General features: G+C 37.6%; 1 protein-coding gene across 3 annotated transcripts in view; it reads right to left on the bottom strand.

The window, feature by feature from the left end:
* Stk39 (serine/threonine kinase 39) overlaps positions 1 to 23,576 on the bottom strand; it is a 263,115-nt gene that overhangs the window by 82,732 nt on the left and 156,807 nt on the right. For all 3 annotated transcript variants that reach the window (XM_042694158.1, XM_042694159.1, XM_042694160.1), the window contains exons 11-14: positions 23,395 to 23,517; positions 23,273 to 23,302; positions 15,245 to 15,307; positions 13,694 to 13,761 (exon numbers count right to left, since the gene is read on the bottom strand). In XM_042694158.1, the coding sequence (XP_042550092.1) occupies positions 13,694 to 13,761; positions 15,245 to 15,307; positions 23,273 to 23,302; positions 23,395 to 23,517 (284 nt within the window). The remainder of the gene's footprint in view (positions 1 to 13,693; positions 13,762 to 15,244; positions 15,308 to 23,272; positions 23,303 to 23,394; positions 23,518 to 23,576) is intronic.

The raw sequence follows: 23,576 nt of genomic DNA, 5'->3' as shown, positions 1-23,576 counted from the left end.
AGAAGTCTGGGAAAGGAGACTGAGAACACCATGTCATGGAACCCAGGGTGTACCACATCCATTCCTGAAGGGCCCACAAGTAACAATTCTAATAGGCCAATGCCAAAGACAGTATTACCTAATTCACCTTTCACATAAATAATGGAAAAGGAAGGGAAACCTCCCTCCCTTCAGATAATATGGAAAATCAGTATGCTGAAGAAACCCAGAAAGAAAAAAGAGAACACAAAACATGCACTGCAAAAAAACTTTTACAATTTGTATACAACACTTGAAAAATAAAAGCACAATTTAAAAAAGTGAATTATATGTTGAGCATTCCTAATTCAAAAATCTGAAATCCAAAATGTTGTAAAGCTCCAGAACTTTTTGAATGTCCATGTGTCACACTAAAAGTAGAAAAGTTCTGACCAGAACTCATTATAGAGTTGTAGGCCAAGCATAAGTGTACTGAAAATTTTGGAGAAATTCACCTGCATTTTCTAAAACATAGGTATATCTGCATGACTTATGTTATATATGCAACATAAATGAAGTATGTAGCTAGACCTGGGTCCCATCTCCAAGCTACCTCATTATATTTATGCACACATTTCAAAATCCAAAGAAATATGAAATCCAAAGCACGTCTGATCCCATATATATCTAATGAAGAATACTCACACTGCACTCACTTCTATCTTAGAAACTATTGCAGTCAAAAGGAAGTTATAAATAAGAATTTAATGATATTATTTCAAAGTCAGTGTGGCAAAAACAGAAATCAAGATAGTACTAAAACTGTATCTTAGTACCATCTCACATTTCTTCTTTCAGATCCTATGCCCTTCCTCTCTTTCCTCTCTAGTCTCCTTCCTCTATATTCACTTTCCTCCCTTCTTCTCTCACTCCTCCTCCCTGGGTTTCCCAAAGGCTGAGATTTATAGGTGTGAACCACCACACTTGCTTTTTCTTTCCTTTTAATATGCAGAATGAAGCTTAAAGTCACACCACAGAGCTGACTGGCATTCTATGGAGCAGAAATCTCCATCTGCCAAGTCACACCACAGAGCTGACTGGCATTCTATGGAGCAGAAATCTCCATCTGCCTCCCCACTCACCCATTCGACACCTCCACCCCAGGCCAGAGAGGTATGTCAGATGACTCCTCCAGGTCAAACTGCTCTTCAAAGACCTATACAATTACTCTGAATTACATCTGAGAAACTCTTCCTATATTACCTTTTAGTTATTTATATCTTTATTTTCTTAAACCGAGATGTAGTATGGTCCTTAAAGGCTAAAGTTCATGTTTCATAACAGTACCCATGGTAATCTGTCCAGGAGTGTAATACACATAGTGAGGAATACCTAGGTCAATGGACAGTGAAATCTTTTTCTGTTGTTCTGTCCCTAGGATGTTCCTGTGGTCCCAGACTAGTCCTGGGATGCTAGGCCTCGGCTAGTCCATATTCTAAATGGTGCTCCATTTTTATTAGAGTCAGCTAGAGCTACTCCTTCTGGGCTTATTAATACTTGGCCCAAAGGGCTATTCCAATCCCAGTCATGACTTTTTGATTCCCCCAACTACTATAAAATATGGGAGGACAGTAACAGAGAAACAGAATATCCTCATGAATTATTAGTTCAGGGAGAGTACTAGGGCTATCTACTAACAACCCTAATGCAGGTGTTCCTTGAGAGTTACTCCACAGATCAGAGGTTCCAGCAAGGAAAGAAAGCTGGCATCTTACTCCCCAAATGGAGTTCTGTTTACAGAGCAGACTTACTCATAAGTCATGTTGCTAAGGAAGAAAAAGGAAACCTGCAAGAATGACAGAAGGCAGAGAAAGAGCACCCTCAGAGTATGAGTGTACATATGCACTCTTGGCTTGTGTTGGTAGAGGGGCAATTTGGATGGTAGCCCCTATCATGACATCTTGCCAATACCAATTTCCTGAGGACCACTGCTCACATCTTCAGGGAAAGGAAGAAGTAGAGCTAGTCTAGATCTCTTCAGAGGGTGCATCAAGCTTCCTACCAAAGAGCAAACCTCTGGATGCCTGCCTCAGAGAACAATGGCAGCCAGTTAGTCTTAGAGAAGCAGTGACAATCAAGAGAATCAAGAGGAAAGGGAGAAGGTGAATGGATGAGAGGGCTGTATCCCTTCTTCAGGAAGGATGGAACAAGTAGATGACAGGAGAGGAAAAAGGCAAAACTGAACACAAACTAGAAGTTTAAACTAGACTTGCATTTCTTGTATTCCTCAGTGACTTGACAACTATGGCCTAGTGCCCAAGATGGCATTAAAAGGTGTGAAAGGAAGATACACAGAGCTCTTTGAAAGCACTAACTAAAAAGCAAGAAAACGTTTTGATTTTTTTTTACCCTAGAAAGTACAGACTGTTCAATAAACTGATTTTTATATTAAAAAACAAATGCAGGATTAATAAATATTTTCAGTTTCACTGTTTCTCAGCTCCCTTCTTTTTCTTTTTGACCTTCTGGGTAAAGGAGAGGTGAGAGAGGCAGAATATTCTGAGAAACAGAAAAGATTCTTCTTAGCTACTGGGATATTGCTAAAAATACTCCAAGCAAATAAGACACTTCCCTGCAACAGAGCAGTTGGGCTAATGCAGTCAAAAGGCCACTCTAACTTGCATCCTTGGTGTGATTTAGAATGCAAGAGTTTAAAATGGTACAGCCCATGCTGTGGTAATAAACATTCATTTTAAGTCTTTTAGGGGACTAATACTTCATCTGAACATTCTTAGAGAAAGCCTTTTCTTCCAGGAGAAGGAGTAAAATGGTTCAATCAAATCATGAAAGAAGGGAGAGTGGATCAAAAGCTGAAAAAGCCATCAGCCCTCTGACTGGGTTGACCTTATATTGGCTCCTCTGCAAGAAACTCTAGAACCAGCTCCAGACAAACATACAGAGTTTGATTTCCTAGAATCCCTAGAGCTTCTCCATTAAGACAACAAAGGCAAACAGCTGGCAATTTGACAAATTCTACAGGTAGAGCCTTAAAGAGTCATCTTAAAGGACCCATTGCAGCATGTTCTCACTTCCCTGGTTAACACAGATGAAGGCCTCAAATGTGTGGGTGTGGGAGGGCAGGTTCTTTTCCAGGAGGACTCTGTATCAGATAAAGTAAATTTGTTTTCTTATCAAAGGCAAAAGCCCGTGTGTGTGTGTGTGTGTGTGTGTGTGTGTGTGTGTGTGTGTGTGTGTGTGTGTGTGTGTGTGTGTGTGTGTGTGTGTGCGCGCGCGCGCATGCATGTGTTTAAAAAGATGTATCTCTGAAAATAAAAATGAACCAAAGTTTTGAAGAGGACTTCTATTAAATGTTTTGTGAGCAGGTATGTTTTACAGAATCTCCACTATCCAAATTCTTTAAAAAGTCCACCAAAATTTCTATTTTCCTTTAGTGATTAAAGTTCCTAACCTACTTATCTCACTGAGGAAACTCAGTGAATTAAGTAGAATAAAGAGAGTGAAGAGTCTTATTTTTTGTGGGGGGGGGAGGTGTGTCCGGTCGTGGGGCCTGAACTCTGGGCCTGGACGCTGTCCCTCGGCTCTTCAGTTCAAGGCTAGCGCTCTACCACTTGAGCCACAGCACCACTTCCAGCTTTTTTCTTTTTGCTTATGTGGTGCTGAGGAATCGAACCCAGGGCCTCATGCATGCAAGGCAAGTGCTCTACCACTGAGCCACCTTCCCAGCCCATAGGTACTTTCTTGAGGAATACCGTGCATCTACAAGTGATTTGCCCCCAGGTCTCATTTTACTCCATAATAATATATTTAGAATTTCACAAACTAAGTGAGGTTAACTTCAGCAAAAGCTTATGCTATTGACTATGCACTATGTTATTGACAAGATAGTTTCTATCAGCATTTGGAAATGGAACTAGCAATAACCCTAGTCTCCGACTTTTAGGCCCTGACCAGATATGCTTAGAATCATCTATCAGTACACAAAGAAACACAGTGTGAAACAAGCTCTATAGAAGACTAAGAAAAGTCACCTAAGGAAGAGGAGACCCTGCCTTTGCCAATTCCCTCTTAGCTACCATGCAACATCTGGAATACATATCTAACAAGGCACAGTAACAGGAATGGAGGCAATAGGAAAATAAATTCCTATTTCTACATGAGAAAAGTTCTGATAATCCTCTTAACACAGTACTACCAAAATATTTTATTAGTACCCATTATTACAGAATAAAATTCAAATTTCATAGCATAAAATTCATAACTCAGTCTCTATATTACACTATTTATAACCTTTCTTTTATTACAAGCTATTCAGGATAGTGGTTAAATGAGGACCCACCAGGATCAGATAACACAAATTGGAATTCTTGCTCAGATATGAGTCTGTAGTCAAGTAAATTAACTTCTGAGCTTTGAGGAATTTTTTTCATCTGTAAATGAGAATAATGTAATATCTATTCTATGGCCATATTAGAATTAAAGGAAATAAGACACTGGGTATTGTCCACTAACACATTGCCTTAAACGTGGCTAGCAGGCTATAATAGTAATTATTATTCCAGCCACCAACTGAAAACTTGAAATTCCTTAACTCTGCCATGTACTTTCCTGACTTCTGTCTATGTGCACATTCTTCTCTGGGAATTATCAAGTAAGGTAGCATTGTTTGTCACAGTGAAAGGTTACACATGCTCTACATTTATGCTAGCAGAAAAATCGCTGTTAGATTCTAAGGGAAGAGACCACATGGGAGCCATGGACTGAGCTCAGACTTTGTAGGAAGATATACCTCCAAAAACTGTCATATGTTCTTCAGCCATCCCTCTTGTACTCTAAAGAGCTGAGAGAGGCAACTGCCTGTTTTCATATAATTGTCTCTGGTATATTATAAAGACATAAAAAAGGAAGAGTTATGCATGGCTACTTTCTTGGTAGTATTCGGTATGCTATAGAGATGGGGCGTTCGTATTCCATAACAATAATAATCCAAGGACATGAAAGTTCCCTGCCCAACCTCAGGGAAGGATGAGTGAAGAATATGGGAGGCTTCTGTAATACCGAAGGATGTAGAACCAGGGAGAAAACAGAAAAAAATCAGAAATGAAACTATTATATACCATGGGTTGAAAAGAAAAAGAGAGAAACAGTAAAATGTTTGTCTACCTTTAGAACTATAGCTCCACCAAAATGTCTGTGGCTGAATCTCAGGAACCTATACATCATGTTGGTTAGCTTCTATGGAAATAGAGATTTACGTAGATGTGACTAAGGACCTTGAGATAGAAGGTATCTAGAGGCCTAAATAAGAATCTTTAAAAGCAGAGAACTGCTCCACTGTTGACCACAGAAATAGATGTGTTGATGGAAGCAGGGTGAGGGGGAGATGAAGCTGCCAGCTCGGCAAATGGATGTAGGCAGCTATGCCTAAGGGAAAAGTAGCCTCAAAAAGTTAAGAGAAGACAAGGAAAGAGATGATACCCATGAGCCTCTCAGAAGGGATGCTGACACCCTGATTTTAGTCCACGGAGATTTGTGCTGAACTTGTGACCCACAGCACTGGAAGACAATTTGTACTGTTTCAAGTTAGAAGGTTTTGCAGTAAATTGTTATGGTAAATGAATACAAAGACTGACCAATGAAATCCACTAGGCAGCAGCAGAGGCTTTCCATGGCACATCCAGGTAACAATTTATGAATTTTGCCAGAGAGAACAAAGTTTTCTAGCACTTTGGGGGTTGCAAAAATAAAGTTGAAATTATATTCCAAGAAGTGTGGCTCCAATGGTGGCTGGGGGAAAGAGAGTTAATGCAAAGAAAGTCCCCAAACTAAAATGTGCTTGTTACCTTTCCAAAACTCAGCGTTGGAGGAAGAAATCTTACCACTCATTATCTCCAGGGATATGGTAACTGAAAGCTGAAATAACTTTGCAAACAGTCTCTAGAATTATTCAGCTCTGATCAAGAGGACAAGTCCTACGAGACAAGCTTCCTGGTAAAACTGGAGAGAATTTTCAGAATGCTAAAGAGCAGCAGGTTACCTCATCAGCAGCTAGGAAAGGTGGAATATAAAAAAAGGAAAAAGGAGACAGGCTCTACAGAGTGGTAGAAAGGATAACTTAAAATACTACAGTATGAAATAAAATTTCAGGCTGTGGCCACATAAGATATCAGCTAATTAACATTGACTTAAATACTACTACAGCCTTTTAAGGACCCCACTACTTTTAAGACATTTTGTATTCATGCTTATCAATGTCCTGACACTAAAAGCCTCAAAAGAAAGGAGCAGAGGTTCATGGAAGATATGTACATTCCAAAAACAGCTCATTGCTCTAGCATGCATGACCAGCCACCACTCCCAGCACAATGGAACTTAAAATGAGAGAACACTAAGAAGATGAAAAGACACCCCCCACTCCCCGCCCAATCCCTGCTTACAGATGATATCAGGGTTTAATTCCTGACATGGATGCTAATGGGTCATGGGAACTTGCACATTGAATTCTATTTCTTTGAAAGTGTGGATGAGAAGCCCCTGACAGTACTGTATGAGAGCTGCAAACCTGAATAAGCACCACAGAGATATGCCAGCTTCCACTATGGACAGGTGTCTGTCTTCATTGATCTTAAATGGGAAAAGGGAAGATGAGGAAAACTTACGAGGCAACATTCTGTCAGAGATGGATACAAGAGAAGACAGCATTACTAAACTAGCACTTTACGAAGTGAATACTGAGACTCGAGACATGGAGGTAGGTAACGCCAATGGATACTAAAAATGGGCCTGCAGAAGTAATGCAGGCTACATGTACATGAAGGGCAGAGAATGTTCTGTCTCCTGCAGACACTGTTCTCACGCAGCAGCCTGGAGTTTGTTTGAAAGGCAGAACAAAATATAGAAGTTATAAAGTAATAATTTGCCTGTGAATTTTTACAGATGAAATCTTGCAAAGACATATTATTGTACACATTTCTACTACAATGTCAAAAAGAAAAGAGCTGTCAAGAAAAAAAATTCCATGAGACATCTTGATAATAAATTTGTGGAAGGTACCTTGCATTAAGAACATTCTGGGCATTACAAAGGATCCTAAGAACACAACGTCAACCTCTCACCATCCCCAATTGCCATGTGCTCATATGTCACTTCCTCTAAATCTAAGGTGCTCACAGCAAACAGATAAAGGATGATTATTTAAAACATATTCATTAGAAGGAAGAACACAAAGGACCTAATTAAAAAAGAACCCCTACTTTTGGTTCTCTTACTGATGAGCAATCATTCATTTTAGCAACTATTCAGTTCAGGGCCCCTTAAGTAAAATCCTACTATAAGAATGCAACTATAAGAATTTTGACATCTTCTGCTATCCCTAAAAAACTGCCATGTGCATTTGTATAGTATAAGTTTTTATATACTGTAACATCAAGACTGGGAACTCTCTAAATAACAAATATTACACTTTTACCCAATGTTCCACATGGAACCTAGGACCTCATCATGGTAGAGAAATGCTCTGCCACTGATTTACATCTGCTCCCATGTTTTTAGTCATTTAAGTTTTGGTACATTCAATCAAAAAATAAAACAGCCATTAAAAAGGAATGCATAGATTTACATTCGTTGATAAGAAAAGATATCTAAAACATATTACTAGGTAAACTATAAAATACTACATAATTTATAACAAAATATAACACTTATGCAATGGTGTTTTTAAAAAGTAATGTCTGAACTAATATGTATGAGAAGAAATATCTAGAAGAATGTCAAGAAGGAAACAATCAGTGATGAAAATATGATTTTATTTCTTGTTTTCTCTCAATTAATTGTGACATTCTAAATCTGCATGGTTACTATACATAAATTGAAAATAAAGAAGTAAATCACCTTTAAACAACTATGTCTTTTCTATTGTTTATAGTATATGTACTTAGTGTCTTCTTATTCCAGTATAAAAATGGTATTGCACAATGGATTGTTATTAATTCTTCTATTTTGCTTTCCTTATCATCTTTCTGAATCTAACTCTTCCTTTAGCATGTTTATTTGCAAATGGATTTTGTATACATAAAAGGCAACACTCTACATTACCCTCTATCAGCTACTTATATTATCTCTCTGTACTAACTATAAATGCTAGATGAGCATCTAGCACCTAGGTGCCTGCCAACCTATGCAAATTAACAAGACTACAGGGAGTCCACCCAACGTCTCAGGTCTTCCTTCCTCATCTATTGGCAGAAAATTTGGGACAAAAGGAAAAATTAAGTCAACCAAGGGATGTGACAATGCTTTTAAAATGATAAAGTAAAGCAATTGCTGGTAGTTATTTCTATCATCATCTTTAAATTCTCCTCCAAGAAAAATATTTTCAGATATTCCTGTCAAAATATTGAATGATGAGTTTGTCAGGAAACATTGTCAAAACAATATGAATGTAAAATGTTAATGATAAGACAGGTACATGCAAAATCTTAAAAAGTATACACATTTCTGGCTGTTTTCAAGGAGACCTATATCTGCTTCTTAAAGCTTTGTAGTGTTGGGACAACTTGCTACATAAATTGGAACTTTAAACCACTCACCTGTGCATGTCAGTGACAGTGCCAATTTTATGGTTGTATATGATGATTAAATAAGATGAGGGTTATAAGATGCTTATCATAGTATCTGGTCCATGGTAGACAGTAGGCACTCAGTCCTTTGGGAAGACAGGACTAACAATAAAGCTAAGATATACAACAATCACTCCAATTCTCAAAGGAAAGAAAATAACCCAAAAAGAACATCTAAAAAGTTAAGTGCCAAATATTTTTGAGACTGGAGCACTGCAGTCTTAATAATCTTGCATCTACATAACAATGTGCAACACTCTACTGAAAAGCAAACATAGTCATGTCAGAAATAATGTAGGACTTCAAGCTCTTCCTCAAAGCACACAGTCTGACACTGCCCCTGAATTTACCTTACTCATTACTCTTCTCAAAATGTGGTTGTTATGATTTCTTTTTTTCTTTTGTGTTTTTTCCCCTATGGTTTATTCCCTGTTGTCACTGTATTTGATTCTGGTACCCTGGGTATTGTATATATGTTTATCTGAATTAGGAAAGGGAAGGCAAACAAAAAAATGATAGGACATAGGACAGAACCAATGTAATAGTGATACTCACAAGACAATATGTTAAATTGGGGGGGAGTAGGAAAGTGGGAGAAAAATAAGGGAGGGGATAACAGTTTGACAAGAAATTTACTCACTACCTTACTTATGTAACCGTAACCCCTCTGTACATCACCTTGACAATAAAATTAATCCAAAAACAAGGAAAAGAAAAACCATAAACAGTGGTTTCTATGGGAACAGGCAAACCAAAGATAATCTATAGACAAAAATCCCTCACCTTCCTCTACCTACCCATAGTGCTTCTTTTTATCACAATTCTTATTGCATTTATTACTTTCTATTTTGTAGTAGAGTCATTTATGCAGGCTGTGATCTCTCCACCTCCATGGTAGGCTCTTAAAGAGTACAGAAACCTTGTCTTATTCACCTTTGGATTTCCAATAAAACCTTGCACAAAGAAAACAGTAAATAAGTGGTTTGTTTAGGCGGGATGGGAGCAGATATACTAAAAAGCACTGCACAACTCAACACTATGTCTACACTATTTAACCTTTGGGGGAAAAATTACTAAGCCTCTCAGCCAGCCAATTAACTGGTAAGAATTATGCAATTATGCCTATTTTCCAGGCTCAAAAGTAGTTGAAGAAGCCTAACTCCTGAATAATGATAAGGTAGAGTAAGAATTCAGGCACACTAATGCTAAAACAGTCATCGACATTGTTTCTCATAGATTTAACTTTCTTTCTGAGACCAAAATTATCTGTCTGATCTTTACAATGCCACTTTTCCTAAAGAAATTAAAATAATAAGACAAGTCCCAATGACTTAAACTTAAAATCCTAGCTTTTCTGGAGATAGAGACTGGGAGGACTGGGGTTCAAAGATGGCAGGATAAAACATCCATGAGAAAGTGTTTCAATCACTAAGCATATGCTGTAGTCCTAGCTACGTGGCAGGCTAAAAGTAGGAGGATCAAAGTCTGGAGCCATTGTGAGAAGAAACTCAAGATTCTATCTGAAAAACAACTAAACCAAAAAAGGAATGAGGTATAACTCAGGTGGTATGGCCCCTGCCTAGCACACATGAGGCTCTGAGTTCAAATCTTAGTTTTGAGAAAATAAAGATGAAACAGAAAAGAGGAAAATATTCTAGAATATTCTAGAGACCAGTTTTCTCTATAGAAAGAAAGTCATGAGGTTGATCTGAGACCTTTAAATGGTCTCTTGATGTCTTAGGGTACAGCTAACACATTAACAAGGCACATTTGCTATAAGCAAGCTGATACGACATTCCTTCAGCAAAGATGTAAACAGCATCCATACAGTTGAGTTGCCCAAGTGTAGATAGCGTTGAACACAAAGGAATTTACTTTTTTTTCCCTTTTCTTTGTTGGTCGTGTGGCTTGAACTCTGGGCTTGGGCTCTGTCCCTGCGCACAAGGTAAGTGCTCTACTGCTTAAGCCACAGTGCCATTTCTGGTTTCTAGTGGTTTATTGAAGATGAGTCTCACAGACGTTCCTGCCCAGGCTGGCTTTGAACCATGATCCTCAGATCTCAGACTCCTGAGTAGCTAGAGTTATAGGTACGAGCCACCCATGGGTGGCCATCTGGAATTTACAATTGAATTGATAGTTCTATCATTTTTCCTAATCAATGACATGATTCTAAAAATCAGATGTTTTTTGTGAAATAGGTATTTTTAAATGAAAAAATAAACTAATGATAAAATATATGTACAATTTTTCACTCAAGCCAAAATGCGTATTACTGTTTCCTGACAGTATATAAATCAGAAGGTGGTCCAGTTGGTATTTTCTGCCTGCATTTAAGAGTATCCTTTTTCTGTACCTTACTTTATGATGTTCTATTTTTATCATCAGATGACATTAGTGTGTACACAACAGACAAGAGAGCATTTGCAATGTGTATGAAGAAAAAAAAGAAATTTACATTTTAACTATGCACAGTACTTGACACTGACCTTACGTTTTAAATCCATATTTCTAATTTTACATATAAGAAGCTAGTTTTAAAGGCAGTAATATATTTTGAACTCCTTAGTCTTTTGTCTATGATCAGCAGAAGTGAGTAAAGGAGACAAATACTACCTAGAGTCACAATTTATTTGGGAAAGTAAATATTTCCTAGTTCTGTACTCACAGGATAAAGGGAGGTACAAGAGGTACAGGAGAACAGGAGGAGACAGGTAGGTACACAGTGAGGAAGGAAGCCATGCTCCTAGCAGGTAGGTCTGTAAATGTTATAGTTTTTTTAAAGTCAGACTGACCTTTCCAAGGGGGAAAGGCAGGCAGCCACCCACACAGAACTAGTTAAGGACTGATGAAAGGCTGGTTGAACCAGTTTCTTATTTACTAGTTCTTAGAATACAACAAAAGTAAACATCATACACAAATAGCTTCAGGAGACAAGAAAGGCAAGCACGCTTACTGTTATCCACACACAGTGTAGACCAGTGATTCACTGATGAGGGCACGTATGGATATGTTTGCAGATGTACACACACATTTACTTCTGTCTGGGTGCACATCTATGTGTATCTGTGTACGCATGTAGATGTAGATAAGTCAGAATTTAAGTATTGTGATAGAGCAGAATGAAACATTACAGAAAAGAGCATGTACTTTTTGTTCAAACTCTTCCAGCTTCCTGTCACATAGACTGGCTCAAGAGGTGAGCAAATGATCCAGAGTAAATTTCAAGTAGAAAGATGTAAGTAAAGAAATTGTAGGGACAATGCCAATGCTGAAGTTCAGGCTTCTGATTGTCAGCAAGGTTGAGGCTATTCAAGTTCTAGGAGAAGGAAGCTGGACCTCTGGGAGGATACTGATGTTGAGAGAGGAGAGCTAGGGACTTCGCCCTACACAGACGAGATCTCCATGCCAACTCTACAATGCTACAACTTTGAACTATTATATTTTCTATTTTAATTATAATCACACATTACACCTACATCTGGAGCACTGGGACAACACCCATTTCTCAAAAGCATTTGGAGTTTATCATCATGAAGCTCAAGGAATTCCCAGTGCATCTGTTAATTTTACCATATCCCCCCAGTAAATATACTCTCCCACTCTACTACACAATTATTTTTCTCTTTCCTCAAACCTTAAGTACCTTCTTCTTTCCCTTGCTCATGTTTAAATGACAACATTCCTTAACTTAATGAGAAAATATAAACTATTAGAATCCACCAATCTCTGACACCTCTAACCTGCCTCTAATTCCTCTTGTTTTCATTGTTTGCTGCACTGCCCAACCCCTGAACTTTCCATTCTCTTAAGTCTAGCCACATAGATGTCTGGATGACATACCTGCTTAATGATTTAGGGGCATCAATCTTGTAATATTGTCTCTTTCATACAATTTGTCCTTCTCTACTGGATTTTTCCCAATTACTTAAAATCTCCTTTAATTCCATATTCTCATTGAGTTTCTATCATCCATTTTTTGATCACTTGTGTCAAGAATTTCCAGCAAGAGCTTTCTGGGATAATACAAGTTAGCTATATCCTGTCACTCTATTTTTCTCTTGCCATTGTGTCTTGAACTCAGTTTGATCAGGATTTTGTTCCCATCGCTCCACTGAAGCAGCTCTTGCCAAAGTCAAGGATGTATTCCATTTGGCCAAATACAATGGTCAATTCTTAGTTCTCATCATACTTGGTCTATTAGCAGCAGTTGATGTAGCTTTCAACTCTCCTGGAAACACTTGTTCCACCAAGTTCAAGGATAATCGCTCTCTTCTCTCCCTCACCAGCATCTCCTTTCAGTCTGTGGATTCTCAGCTATCTGTGTACCACCTACAAGAGGGTACCAACCCTCTCCTTTGTTCTACCTTCATCTACTTAGGTGATTCATCTCATTTCATAGCCTAAAATAACCTATGCATCAACAATTCTCAAATTTATATTTCTAGCCCAGATAGAAAACCATGCATCCAAATGTTTACTTAACATCTCCTTGTTATCTAATAAACAACTCAAATGTAACATATGTTAACAAAGAAGAACCTGCAAAGATAGAATTTTAAAGTTTTTTTTAAAAAGTTTAAAATAGAATCAGCCTTCATTCGCTAAGCTATCAACTGTCAGGTACCATATTTGTATCCATTTCCTTCAAGAGTGAAAGTTCTTTCAAAATATATCTGTCATTTCTCCACAGTGGCTGATCAAACCTGCCACTGAAAAATGTTCCGAACAGGCAACTTGTAGTATAAGCATGGTTTATTTCTGTCGGAGACTGACTGCTGAAGTGTGAAAGAAACTCATTAAAAATCTCTTACTGTGATCTTAACATTGTTTAAAGAAAACGTAAGAAAGAAAAGCAGGAAAACTTTAATGACAGGTACATTGAACCTTCAGACACTCATCTGTATGTTTCTTTCATATTCTTCAGAAAGCAATTAAGACTGTATATAGTTCTTGGTATGTGGTATGCACTGGTTGTTTGGGAGAAATCAAATAAGATAAAAATTTTATTCTATGCTAATATGAAAAGTTGATGAGAGAGATCAGAATACCACAGTGTAGGAAAAATGATTTTAAAAAAAGTGAAGAGCAGTATTATTTACCTTAATCTTAAAACAAGGTTCACGGCACAAGAGGCTTCTCTGTAGTCTTCACTAGCATTGGGTTGGCCCTTTGGAAACAAAGCAGCAAACAGTGTTGTAAACTTCATTGGGAAAGGAATGAATAAAAATCACAATATCTGTCAATTTATATAGTTCTTCTCTTCTGAAAATTTAAAAACTATGGCTCAATGCCTACAGGCCATATTTCTTCTCACAAAACTTTCCCATGAGAAATACAATGATACCAAATTCCCGCCATACTTTTAGTATGAATGTTTCCTACATAGCCTCAGTCTCAGCATGGATTCTATGAATAACTAATTTTACAATAGCTGGTCTAAAGGAGTGGCAGCCATTTACATTGGTACCATCTAATTCATAAAAGAGTCTGTCATCCACCCGGCCTTGGTGATATACTAAATGTGGGCCATAAGCTTTAAGATGGCAAAGTAAGGAATCTTTATCTTTCTCACTTATGGCCTATTTCCTTAAATACAGATTATCAATGGTGAATGACCCAACATCCACTCTCCACAAAGCCATCCACAGGAGTAGCACTGCTTATAGAGTGTGAAAAAGAAAACACGATTTCAGGTCAGGACCCAGTGCTGACAATTTATGCAACCATGGACAAATCGTTCTCTGAACCTATTTTCCCATTTATGAAATAGGGATAACACATTCCCAAAGGTTGTTGTGGAAGTAATATAATGAAGTGGGCTGCAAACTAATCTCTGCAAGCCTTTGTGACCTCAGCTATAAAATAAAAGCCAAGGACTAGATATTAGACCTCAAATAGACTTCCAGTAACCATGAAACTCCTCCCTCTAGCCATCTCCTCAGTATATAGCTATTTCATAAAACACAGGTCAGGTAAAATAGAAATCAATTGAAATGGAATGCGTATATTTAGAATAAAGTGTAAGGCTAATGATGTTTTAAGGCATAATCACTTTGATAGCTAAAAGGCTTGTCTATGAATTACATAACAAAACTAATATGTGGGCCTGCACTGTGCCTCTCTGTCCACGGTTCTTCTGCTGGGTTACTGAGCATCCTTCAATGCCCAGCATGACTCATGGTGTTGTATTCTATACCTTTTATAATTATGCATTAAAGATATTTCACAAGACACTGCCTATAATTTTTACAAGGAAGTTGTAGAGATGAATGGGCTCATAAAATTCAGTGATAAAAGAACTATGAAAGGAGGTTATATGAACCCAACCAGGAGCAAAAAGTAAAGCATCAATTAACCACAATATGTTGTGGTGGAAATATAAAAGATTTGTGAGTCATATTCGTTCCTTATTTTCCAGAGAACCAGCCATTTAAGAATAGTTCTGGTAGTCTTGCTCTTGAACCTATCATTTAATGATTGGACATCCTGCAAAAGATAGCCAATAGTAACAGTACTCTTCCTCATAAGAAAGACTTTACAATCCCGATATGGAAGCACTATCTTGAAATTGCCTACCAGTCTCAAATACTCAGATGTTCTAAAGTTCTTTCCACAAAGTATGTCAAATTGAAATGACTGGCAGAACATACCTGAGAGTCGTGCACAGAGAGGGACTGTATTTGCTTGGGGATACTGCTGGCATTCACCGAGATCTGTTAAGAGAACCACTGTTACAACACTCAAGGAATCCAAAATTAAATATGTGGTCACTGTTGTTATGTGACATCCCAATTCTCAGAGACAATAATTTTCAGGACATCTTAAAGCATCAGAGATTCCCAACACAGATGCCAAGTGCTTTTGCTTATCTGTAGTGGAAATCATCTAGGGAATGTGCTATTGACTCCTGGGTCCTACCTGTTCTGATTCAAAATTTCATGGAAACAGAGAAGACCAGTATCTTTAACAAGTTCCCTGGGGTAGCCCATACGCATTTGGAGAACCACTCAGATAAAGACAAAAAGCATTAACTACTTGAGATTTTAAACATGAAAGCAACTTACTTTTGCTGATCCAAAGTTAGGGGGCCATTAATGTCGAGTCAGTAAAAGTCTAACATTTAATTATTATTTTGAATAATAATTTGCTGTATTTAAAAGTACATGAAGGTAAGTGAATTTTAAAAATTCCCAAACAAAAACACCATATAGGTTTTATTTTTCTCTCGGAGCTGGAATTCTGGCCCTAGAGAGATACTCAAATTACTTTTGCCTCAAGGTCTGCTTTTGTGAACTGTGTCCTAGAGCAACACTAGAAAGACAAAATAATAAAATAAAAAGAGGATCTACTCTTTACTGACATAATATCAATTCTGAAATCATCAGTAATTTTTTTGGGGAGACAAGAGTTTTCTAATGTTTAAGAATATAAAATTCTTACTCTCTGTGATTTCCCAAGAATAACTACAATAGTACTGAAGTAATGGGAAGAAGTTTCCTGATGTCTGTACTTATTTTGAAATGCCTCAAAAAGTTCAGAAAGTGGGAGGTGGAAGGATAGATCAATAGAAGCTTACCTATGCAATAGAGCAAGCGTAACAGTAAGGCCTTGGCTAGCAGTATATGAGCTCATGATCAAGTGTGTAAATGCTACTAAATGTTTGAAAAGGGTCATAAACAAATGTTAGGTAGGGGGATGAGTATGTTGGAACAAACAACTAGCCAGAGAGCTAAGGCCTATCATCAAGCTGATTCTGCGATATGTATTAATGTTTCAGTTACAAAGGCTATACTGCCATTGACAGAATATCCTACCTCTAGGATGAGACCAGTACTAATCTGAAAAACCATAACCTTAGTGACATTTCCTTAGAGGAGGTAACTTAAGGCCTCATCTCCTGACCAGCTCACTTGTGTCTCTGCCATCACTGGGAAAAAGATCTAGTCAACTGGATTGGGCAATGGGACCAGACCACTCACATTCTTGCAACCTTGCTGTATAGGTGTTACCCTGCATGGACATAAAGGGACAAGCCTCTGCTTCCACTAGAGCAATGCAGAAGGTTCCTTAGAAAATTGATCAGATGTCCTCATATAAAACACATTCTTGGGAAGATGGCTCAGTGGTAGAATGCTAGCCTTGCATGCATGAGGCCCTGGGTTCCATTCCTCAACACCACATACACAGAAAAAGCTGGAAGTGGCACTGTGGCTCAAGTGGTAGAGTGCTGACCTTGAGCTGAAAAGCTGAGGGACAGTGTCCAGGCCCAGAGTTCAGGCCCCACTACCAACAAGAAAAAAACAAAAAACAAAAAACTCGTTCTTTAACAATCAAGGACACACCAAACTCTCACCATTATAATCCTCTCTCTGGGATTAGGGGATGACCACAAACTGCTTTAAATTATAGGAGGCTAACACAATAAGTAGCTCCCACTGATCAATAACAGAAGTTCTTACTAGATTTTTTTTTCCTTTTAAACAATTTGCTACAAGCTGGCATTTGAGAGAATGGCTGCTTAGATAGAAAAATAGTTAGGTAAAGTTGGACATAGCTCTTAGAGAGAATCTGCAGTAGGAAAACTAGTAAAATCTGAAAAAAAAAATCCTGGGTTTATCTGAAAGTAATGTAGCAGTGTTGGTTCTTGAGTTGTGATAAATATACCAAGGCTACATGAGAAATGAACACTAGGAGAAACTGAATGAGGTGTCCATGGGAATGTGGTACTATCTTTGCAGTACTTATGAAAATCTAGAATTATTTCAAACACTTTACTTTCAGAAATTCATAAGTCAAACATAACTTTTGAACATAAATCTAACTTTCATCACAACTACTCCCAAGTTCAGTTAACTACACTAAATAACACCTATTGGAAAGAAGTATCTTTAAAGTACCAAGTCAACGTGGCCTATGATGATGCCAGCTAATCCAAAGGCATTCAGAGGGAGAAAATCCAGTCTTTGTCTTTCTCTACTCATTGATATAGAACACATATTGATGAGAGCTGACAGGAATATGAAATATACCCTTTCATTGAAAATAATTTAAAGAGCTAGTGGCACTCTTCACAGCTATCAGGCAGCCAGGTAAGGGGGCACTAGAAGGCTAAGGCAGGAAGATCATGAGTTCAAAGACTAGCTTGGGCTACAGAGAAGAGACCTATCTCAAAATCAATAAACAAACAAAAAGGGAGCAATCACAACAAATGTGATCTTCATAATGTATCTAATCTCCAGAAAAATTAACTGAACCTAAATCTACACTAAATATATGTTCTCCTCAGGATAAGACCCAAGAGTCAGAAAAGAAAGACTTTTATGATTAACCAATGAATCTTGGGAACAAAGCTCAACAGCTATTGTGTCAGCACTGCTGCACTTCAACCACACAAGGATTTTTATCAAGAAGTTTATGAAAAATCCTTTCTCCTTCCTTCCAAGTTTCTGATAGACAGGAAATTAAAATCTTAAGGAATTCTGACACAACCTTCCTGAATTCTACACTGCACTTCCAGATTAAGAGCTAGATGTACTACTCCTAGTCAGTAGTTCCCTGTGTTAGCCATGAGCCAGAATCATGTGAGCAGCTTCCTAAAAAAACCAGAGTTGCCTGGACATCAACCCATACTAATATATTAAAATCTGTGAGTGAGTGTAGGTGTTATGTATCTAAAGCTTTCCCTTCTTCCCATATGGAGACAAGAGTGGTGAATCATTCTTTTTCGTGCTGCTTAAGTGAGGTGTGGCTCAACCGAGAACATTACTTTATTAGAGGCCTTAGTGACTGCCCTTCTTGGTTAAAATAAAAGCACAGGAAACTAAATTTAAAGATAAAACCAAATTAATCTCTAGCATCAAAAAATCAATTACTTAGCTGGGAGCCAGTGGCTAAGATCTGTAATTCTAACCACTTAGGAGGCTAAGATCTGAGGATTACAATATAAAGCCAGCCTAGGCAGGAAAGTTCATGAGACTCCTATCTCCAATTAACCACCAGAAAAGCAGATGTGGAGGTATGGCTCAAATGGTGGGGCACCATCAAGGCTCTAAGCTCAAGCCCCAGTATCAGTACCAAAAAAATTATATATATATATATATATATATATATATATACATATATATATATATATGTATATATATATATATATGCACACACACATATATAATAATCTGAAAAAATCCAAAAAAGAAGACCAACATTGGAATAATATAGTTCAACAGTTTTAGATATGAAGATATGTAAGCCTGGTAACAGCAGCTCATGCCTATAATCCTAACTACTTAAGTGGCTGAGACCTTTGAAGATGATTGGCTCAAAGCCAAGCCCAGGCAGAAAACTCTACTAGACTCTATCTCTGGTTAGCCAGTAAAATGCCAGATGAGAGGTGTGGCTAAAGAAACAGAGTGCCAGCCATGAGTAAAAAAAGCCAAGCTTCCTTGGGAGATACATATTAAGAGATAGTAACTAAGGAGGCATATCCTCATGAATGAACCACTTCCCTAAATCTCCACAGAAATGGAAAGTTCTAGAGAGTAGGTATTCCTCTCTTTTTGTCTACTGTTTTCTAATTCCATGTGGAAGTAATTAACTTTATCAATAATAATATTATTATTAAGCTTTAGTCTCTTCTAGAGTAGTAATAAGGATGAGTATTTACTTATCACAAATTATTAATTAGTAGTAAGTGATTTTTTTTAAATAAGATATCAAATTAGAAACACAGAACCCATTTTCCAATATACGTGGCTATGAATCACAAGATAAATGATGTAACCTCACACCTTCCAGTTTATGCTGGAAAGGCTCCTAGATTTAGGTAGAGTTCCAAATGGCACCCAAGATAAACATGTTTTTCCATTGTCTCTCTAAAGACTACCCTACTTTAGCTTTCTCTGTCTCCTCCAGCCAATGTTCTAACATCTGAAGATTCTACCCCAGGTATCCCAGGAGGTTGACATAGTGACTCACAAGTAAAACATTCCTAAAACACACCTCATTTATTGTGGCATCTTACCAATCTTAATATGTTACTAACCAAGATCGCTTCTGTGAACCTTACCCCAATTATATAACATCTTCTAGTCCTTTTTTCCCACTCCAGCTTCCTCAGTGTATGCTTATCAAGTGGTAGAGTGCTAACCTTGAGCAAAAGAAGCTCAGGGAGAGTGGCCAGGCCCTGAGTGCAAGCCCAAGGAATGGCAAAAAAAAAAAAAAAAGAGTTTATGCCTGTTTAATGGTTTTATTTCTGTGCAGAGATATTCATGTTACCAACTAATATGTATACAGGACCTATTAGATATAAAGTAGATACAACATGAATAAAACACTACCTTATTTTTCTAGCAGCTTAGTCATAAAATGACTAAATTGTATTTTACATGCATGACAAATACTACTGGGATAGCTCATCATAATAATACTCTTCTGGCATCTAAATGTACCATTTGGCACGGATAAGCATTTTTACTGGTGAAGATATTTAAAGGTAAGGTACATTGGTACAGTTATTGACAGCAACTCTGAAAACTCAAAATAAGCAGACACGTCCACCAAAGTAATCACAATTCCAACATCTATACTATACTTGTGTATGTGCTTCCAAAATGAAAGACAGTTAATGGAATGATGTTTATAACAACACCCTCATTGCCAAGAAGAAAATGGTTAAGTAAAAACCATCTCAATGTAATATTACATAGCAATTAAAAATAAATAGGCACTAGGAAAACTGTGGGGATAGGTGTGGTTTGGAAGAATGAGGGAAGTAAGAGTGTTGTTGATCAAGAAATATTGTACTCATAAGTCAACATGTTGAAACTACCCCTTAGTACAACTACTTAAAGATACAGAATATAATTTTTAAAAATAAACAGAAAGCCAGGTGCCAGTGGCTCACACCTGTAATCCTAGCTACTTAAGAGGCTGAGATCTGAGGATCATCGTTCAAAGCCAGCCCACACAGGAAAGTCCCTGAGACTCTTATTGCCAATTAACAGCTAGAAAACTGGAAGTGGCACTATGACTCAAGTGGTAGAATGCTCACCCTGCTGAGGAGCTCAAGGACAGCTCCCAGGCCCAGAGTTAAAATCCCACAGTTGATAAATAAATAGATAAATAAATAAATAAATAAGAAGGTCTGCACTCTAATAGATTTTCAAGTCAATAAAGCAAGTTGCAAAACATGTATAGTTTTTTATAATGCCTTTCATGTTTTTAAAGGATGCACTCAAAATCTTTACTTTCATATTTATATTGGAGTGAGCAGGAAAAGAGACAGAAGAAAACACTGCAGCTTGACAACTTCTGTGGAAAAAGTCAGGGGACAAAGGCAGGCAACAGGAAGAAAGTAGTTTCTATTTTCATTCACTTTGATCTCTCCTCTGCCTTTTCAGATCTGTATGGACTATACGGCCCATCATAGCCAAGCTATCTGAAGTTACATTTTCCTGCTTTAACCATTCTATTTTTATTCCTTTGGCTCCTATTCCACTGTAACAGACCTGTTACAGTCTGTAACAGACTGTAACTTACTTCCACTCCTGTTGCAATGTGAGGTCTACAAGGATGGGAACACACTGTTTTTCTCCCAAGGTACTCATCCCCATACTTACTAAACAGTGCAGAGCAAGCACACATAATATACATTTTTGAAATACTTATACACTTAACACATTTTGATTCCCTTTATTATAGAAAATAAAATACTTTATGCTTTGCTTACAGGAAACAATTTGGGGTTGTTGGCAATTCAGAGGACTGATTTAATTAACTAAAAAGCTGGAAGGACACAGCACCATTATTATAACACTTTATAACAGCTCAGGCTATGGAAATGCTAGCACATCGTACAAGGAAATGGTATAAGAAAGTTGTTGTGAGAAGCTGTGCAATAGAGCAAGGGAAGTAAGTGATCCCTAAACTGTGGAGGAGATACTTGTGTGCAAACACATTTATTCTTTAAGGAATAATAAAAAAAAAACTATTCATATGTTTTCTTAAGTAAACACCAGTGTGGGATCAGACCTAGGCTACTGGGAAATCAAGTGAGTTCAGAGTCAGGGAAGTGTCTACAATTGACAAATGCCAGTCAAGAAGATAGATAGTGATGCTTGAGTATCAAATGACAGCATGCCTTACATTTTTCCCTCTCCAACCTATGTAGAAATCGTTCTTGCTAACAGTTCCTACCATTATCTCCAAAATGCATCGGTGATGAGAGCAATTTCATCAAGCACCTAGTAAGATACTGTCTCAACAAATCCTTAAGAAGAAAGACTGGCACTCAGCAGTCTGTTACCAAGGGAAAATATAGTATTATCAATGAAAATGTCCTGTAGTGAACCAATAATGAATGTTTTTGAGCTGATGATGCTACTTGAAGCATCTTCTTTTGTTTTACTTCAAAGCAGAACTCACACTTTTAATGAGAGCTACTCTTAGAAATAAATGAAACCAGGACTCTGTATTTCACTCTAGGAAAAAAATAAAAGGAGAAAAGAAGGTAAAGAGAGGGCAAAGTTCATGACATCTGGTAAGATCATTCAAAAACACCAGCTTATCTGTGTAGTCAATATATCTCACTCCAAAAGTTGAACAGAGTGCCCCTCCAGAGAGGAATATGTTCTTAACCCAAGTCAAGATTTCACGCTTGAGATGAAAAGAGTAGTTCATATAAGAAATAGGAGGAAGTAAGATAGTTCTGAAGGAAAGCTACCACTGGGCAGCAGGTGCACTGAACATCTCAGGAAAAGTCTAACTGTGTATACGGAAGGAAGTCCAGGCAAGAGAGTGACTTGTGTTTCTGTTGTGGACCTCCTGCCAATCTCAGCTGGCTACCATTACTTAAAACACGATGGTAAGAAGATTTATTCAGCTGAACAAAAAGAAATGTCTGCTAACTTAAAAAAATGGGATGAATATCATGTGTAGTCCCAGGTTTCTGTTTTCTATAATGAGGCTTTATCAAGGTACACATTAATTACCAGGGGTGTAAAACATCTATAGCTACTTAAACATGCTCAAATTTCCTCTAGGAGAATTAGTGAGCTATACTCATCATTAGGCATTAAAATAATTAATCAGATGGAATAAGTAAAAAAATGATCTCTTAATCAAAAGATGACCAGTTCTCAAAGGGAAGCTATTAAATGAGTGCTCCTTGCCTCCAAGTACCCAGGAGATTTAAACATCGAGATTTAAACATCAAGACTAATGACTTCAACCTGAAGTTTCTGCTCATTTTAGTAGAAGCATTATTGTAAATTAAAAACCCAGCAGCAATTTTAAGTGTATTATGCTTACTATATTTTCTAAATGACAGTACTACTATGAATTTAGAGTAATTATTATCTAGTCAGTGCCAAGGCCTCCAAGGAGTATACTTTACAAAATATGTGGCACCTTTTAAGTACTCTGATCATCTCGATCTGATGGAGGGAAGAAGAAGCTCAGAGAATACAGTCATTTGACCTGATTTGACCCATCCATAGCAAATAAGACAGAATCAGAACTTATAAAGTCTATATTTTTCCTTTTATTTTCTCCTTCATGAGATCTCCAAGTCTCTCTTGCTGATGGGTCAGACACTGATACCACAATGAAGAATAAACTGGTGAAAAATAAATATAGGAACAGATATCTACATATACACATATACATAAGTAGTCACTGCTTACCTGTGGGTTTTCTTCTTTTACTCTTCGTGACTGTAAAACAATTACATATCTATTAATATTCTCAAAAGTACAGTGGGAGGACAATATACACAGCTTGGCTGATAGTCACCAAAGCATGTTACCTTTTCTTGAGAAGCAGCTGCTTTCCCCTCTTCACTTTTCTCATCCATCTCGTCGTCACTCCACTCCCAATCACCGTCTTCCGTTTTATGTAGGTGACCACTTGACCCAGGAACTCGTCTCACCTGAATCCAAACAAAACATACCATTCTTCACTGGTCAAGTGTGCACAGTGCTCACTGGT

The sequence above is a fragment of the Dipodomys spectabilis genome, unplaced genomic scaffold (assembly GCF_019054845.1).
Source record: "Dipodomys spectabilis isolate Male_0828 unplaced genomic scaffold, ASM1905484v1 ptg000174l, whole genome shotgun sequence".
Lineage (NCBI taxonomy): Eukaryota > Metazoa > Chordata > Mammalia > Rodentia > Heteromyidae > Dipodomys > Dipodomys spectabilis.
The sequence above is the reverse complement of the archived record's forward strand: the minus strand, read 5'-3'. Positions and strand labels throughout refer to the sequence as shown.